General features: G+C 36.5%; 1 protein-coding gene across 1 annotated transcript; it reads right to left on the bottom strand.

The window, feature by feature from the left end:
- Positions 1-234: 234 nt before the first annotated feature.
- On the bottom strand, positions 235-4,333 carry LOC111804946 (actin-97-like). Its single transcript, XM_023689783.1, has 6 exons — positions 4,260-4,333; positions 2,927-2,996; positions 2,385-2,778; positions 925-1,538; positions 510-802; positions 235-327 (listed from the first exon to the last, which is right to left on the bottom strand). Exons 2-5 carry the CDS (start codon positions 2,984-2,986, stop codon positions 737-739), a joined length of 1,134 nt encoding a protein of 377 aa, XP_023545551.1. The 5' UTR covers positions 2,987-2,996; positions 4,260-4,333; the 3' UTR covers positions 235-327; positions 510-736.
- Positions 4,334-4,762: the final 429 nt, after the last annotated feature.

Here is a 4,762-nt window from a genome sequence, read left to right as displayed (position 1 = left end):
TAGTTGGTACTGTAACAGTACAAATCCACCACTAGTAGATATTATTGTCATAGCGAGTACAAATCCACCACTAGTAGATATTATCCTCTTTCCGCTTTTTCTTCAAGATTTTTAAACTCGCTAGGGAGAGGTTTCCTTATAAGAGTATGGTGGAGAGGTTTTCGTTATGACGGTGTGGAAACCTCTCTGAAAATTCGTCATGCCTGATAGGGAGAGATTTTCACACACGTAACGGGCCAAAGTGGATTTATAAAGACAATGTTTAATATTCGACCATCAATCAGAATCCAAATCTACAAGAAAACAGTACCCGTAAAAAAATCGAACCTTGGATGCTATTGGCTTGCTTCCATATTCAATGTTCCAGCAGCGAAACAAAAGAGGGGGAAACGCAGAATGAAATAACCATAAGAACAAAGAATGGTGAGAACCAAAAAAAGAAAGACAAAATTTCAAAAAAGGGAAATAAGCAACCACTTGATAGAAAGCTCTTCCATCAGTTGNCGAACCTTGGATGCTATTGGCTTGCTTCCATATTCAATGTTCCAGCAGCGAAACAAAAGAGGGGGAAACGCAGAATGAAATAACCATAAGAACAAAGAATGGTGAGAACCAAAAAAAGAAAGACAAAATTTCAAAAAAGGGAAATAAGCAACCACTTGATAGAAAGCTCTTCCATCAGTTGAATAACGTGTAGTATAGTATAAGTACCCTTTCCACCTTCAGCTTCAATAAATCAGAAGCATTTCCTGTGGACAATCGATGGCCCGGATTCATCATACTCCGCCTTAGCGATCCACATCTGCATTGGATGAGGAAAGATTGTGTTAAGTCGAGTTTCGATCGATGATCATCTAGAGCAATTAAATGTTTGAATCTCCAAGTAGATATGAACACATTTTAGATGTATAAATAATGTTTTACCTGTTGGAAAGTGCTGAGGGAAGCTAAAATGGAGCCTCCAATCCAGACACTGTACTTTCTTTCAGGTGGAGCTACCACTTTGATCTTCATGCTACTAGGAGCCAATGCAGTGATCTCCTTGCTCATCCTGTCAGCAATGCCAGTGAACATGGTGGAACCACCACTGAGGACGATATTGCCATAGAGATCCTTTCTGATATCGACATCGCACTTCATGATAGAATTGTATGTGGTTTCATGAATACCAGCTGCTTCCATCCCAATCATGGATGGCTGGAAGAGGACTTCAGGGCATCGGAATCTTTCAGCACCAATGGTGATCACCTGTCCATCTGGTAGTTCATAGCTCTTCTCCACAGAAGAGCTGGTTTTTGATGTCTCTAGCTCTTGCTCGTAGTCCAGGGCTATGTAAGCTAATTTCTCCTTCATATCTCTCACAATTTCACGCTCCGCGGATGTGGTGAAAGAGTAACCACGTTCAGTTAAGATTTTCATTAGAGCATCTGTGAGATCACGGCCAGCCAAGTCTAGACGGAGGATGGCATGTGGGAGAGCATACCCTTCGTAGATTGGAACTGTGTGGCTGACACCATCACCAGAATCCATAACGATCCCTTCAAAACAACCCACAATATACATACATGAGCACAAAAAGTAAGGCGCCATACAATTTTCACTTTCATTTCACAAAAAGTATCAAGTAACATAATTGCTAAACTATAGAAGATATCAAGAATACATATATTTTGATAGAAGGAGCCTTTTACATCAATTGAACATGTTCAGAAGGTAAACCGTACACTGAATCAGAAAACCATACAAAGTCAATTTTTTTTTTTTTTNTTTTTTTTTTTTTTTTTTTTTTTTTTTTTTTTTTTTTTTTTTTTTTTTTTTTTTTTTTTTTTTTTATATAAACACCTTTAGTTTTNATACATACATGAGCACAAAAAGTAAGGCGCCATACAATTTTCATTTTCATTTCACAAAAAATATCAAGGAACATAATTGCTAAACTATAGAAGTTATCAAGAATACATATATTTTGATAGAAGGAACCTTTTACATCAATCAGCCAAGATTATAAGTATGGAACTCAGATGTATCTCAGCATTTCTAAATTAACCCTAAGATAATAGGTCCTGTTCAGGAAAGAGAAAAGAAAGATATTCATTATGTCTATGTCTTACTTCATCTGATAAACATCTGTTTGGGAGGAAGGGAGTGGGCTAAATGGGTTATTCATTATGGAGTTGCTTATGAACATGTTAAGAAGGAAAACCGTAAACTGAATCAGAAAACTATACAAAGTCGTTTCTTTTTTATAAACATCTTTAGTTTCCATCCATTTCCTTAATAAAAGAGAAACAAAAATACAAAACAGATAGAAAAAGGTAATAGATCTGCTTACCGNGAGAAACAAAAATACAAAACAGATAGAAAAAGGTAATAGATCTACTTACCGGTTGTGCGACCACTGGCATAAAGGGAGAGGACGGCCTGGATAGCAACATACATAGCGGGGGTGTTGAAGGTCTCAAACATTATTTGGGTCATTTTCTCCCTATTGGCCTTGGGATTCAAGGGTGCTTCTGTGAGCAGAACTGGATGTTCTTCTGGAGCAACTCGAAGCTCGTTGTAGAAAGTGTGATGCCAAATTTTCTCCATATCATCCCAATTGCTAACAATACCATGCTCAATTGGGTATTTTAAAGTCAAAATACCCCTCTTCGATTGAGCCTCATCACCAACATAGGCATCCTTTTGGCCCATACCAACCATAACACCCGTGTGCCTGGGTCGACCGACGATGCTAGGGAATACAGCCCTTGGAGCATCATCTCCAGCAAATCCAGCCTACAGATAGTATCAGCAATTTTAAGCTTTACATTGTAACAATAGTAAGAAAAGGTAATTTATTGGTAATGGAAGAACCCATTACAGAACAAAAGGTCTAAAACATGGTGAAACTGCAACGGGAGGTTCATGGACTTCGTATCAATACCTTGACCATCCCTGTTCCATTATCACAGACGAGAGGCTGAATATCCTCGGAATCTGCCATTGTTTATAATCTGCAGAAGAAAATCACAAGTTATTGCTATAATTCAGATAAAAATTACTGATCATCAGCCAGATCAAACTCCTATATGAAAATAAAGATTCATTTCCAAACGAGATTTCCCACAATAAAAGTCTTTTGCACGTAGAAAATACTATATTATATAACATGTTAACGAACACTACATCGCTACTGCTCAGATAAATAAGAAAAACACAATAAAATGCTAAAACAAACACGAAATTTTGGTTGCAAATTTTCAACGCCCGATCCAATTCTAGACAACCGCACAAGAAAAAAATAAACCAAAGAAACGTAAACCATGACACATCGTCGTTCGTGAGCTGCTATTAATCAAATAATCCCAACAGCATTTTCTAAATAAATAAAAATCAAATCTAAACACAATACGGAGATAAAAAGGACATGATTAACACAATTCAACATATAATGAACGAGTCACCGCAAAAAACTTGCTCGATCATCATTTCCAAATAACAAAAAGAAAATTCAATCTAACTGAACACAATGAGAAAATAAAAATAGACGTGATCAATACAATTCAACAGACAATAAACGAATCACCGCAGAAATTTTGCTCGATCATCATATCTGAGCTGATATTAATCACAGAATCCACCAGCATTTACCAGTAACGAGAAGAAAAATAAAAATAGACGTGATTAATACAATTCAACGTACAATAAACGATCACGACAAAAAAGTTGCTCGATACTCATATCTAAGCTGATATGAATCACAGAATCAGTGTTTCCCAAATTAATAAATAAATAAATCCGATCTAAACACAATGCGGATGTAAAAACAGACATGATCGTCACAAAACAACATACAACAAACGTATCACCGCAAATATTTTGCTCGATCATCATTTCTGAGCTGACATTAAGCACAGATCCATCGATTTCCAAAATAACAAAAAAAAATCCAATCTAAATCCAATGAAAAACAAAAATAAAAACAGACAAGACAATATACGAATCACCGCAAAGTTTGGGCTCAATCATCATTTTAGAGCTGGTATTAATCAGAGAATCCACCGGCATTTCCAAAACAACAAAGAGAAATTACAATCCAAACACAACGCAGAAAGAAAAAAACAAGCGTGACCATCAAAGCAAATCAACATACAATAACACGAAGACAAGATGAAACAGTTGCGTCTGGGGATTCAGACAATATCCTCCTCGGAGAAAATCAAAATCTAAAATCAAAAACCAAAAAAAAAATGTAAGGAATGATCAATAGATGATACCTTTGAAATCAGGAAAGCTTCGAGCTCTTGAAACTGTAGAAGGGTGGTGGCAATGGCAATGGCAATGGCAATGGACTGAGTCTCGAGAAAGAAAGAAACTACCCGCCCCTCTCCCTCGCTTTCTTGTTTTTAAAAAGGAATTCAAAAAAGCAAACGAACTCCCATCATTACCTTTCCGCAAATCCTGACCGTCTATTTGGAATCTCTGATCTACGGTCTCTTTGCACGCGTCACTTTCTCTTGGATCCAGCTGTCTAACTTTTCGGTCTTCGCCTTCCCCTGGACCGTTATGCCCTTCTAACCCGACGATCCCCACCTTTCGTTGACCAGGGCTAAATTCGGAATTTACACTTTTAATTACATTTCTTAATATTCTTCTTTCAATAATTAATTCTAAATTTTCATTTATTTTTCGAAAAATGGCTCACTTTTACAAATTAATTCAACATTAAAATATAATCTTTTTATAATTAACAATTATTATTATAGCGAAATGTATTATA

The sequence above is a fragment of the Cucurbita pepo genome, chromosome LG11 (assembly GCF_002806865.2).
Source record: "Cucurbita pepo subsp. pepo cultivar mu-cu-16 chromosome LG11, ASM280686v2, whole genome shotgun sequence".
Lineage (NCBI taxonomy): Eukaryota > Viridiplantae > Streptophyta > Magnoliopsida > Cucurbitales > Cucurbitaceae > Cucurbita > Cucurbita pepo.
This window is presented reverse-complemented; position numbering and strand designations above follow the sequence as displayed.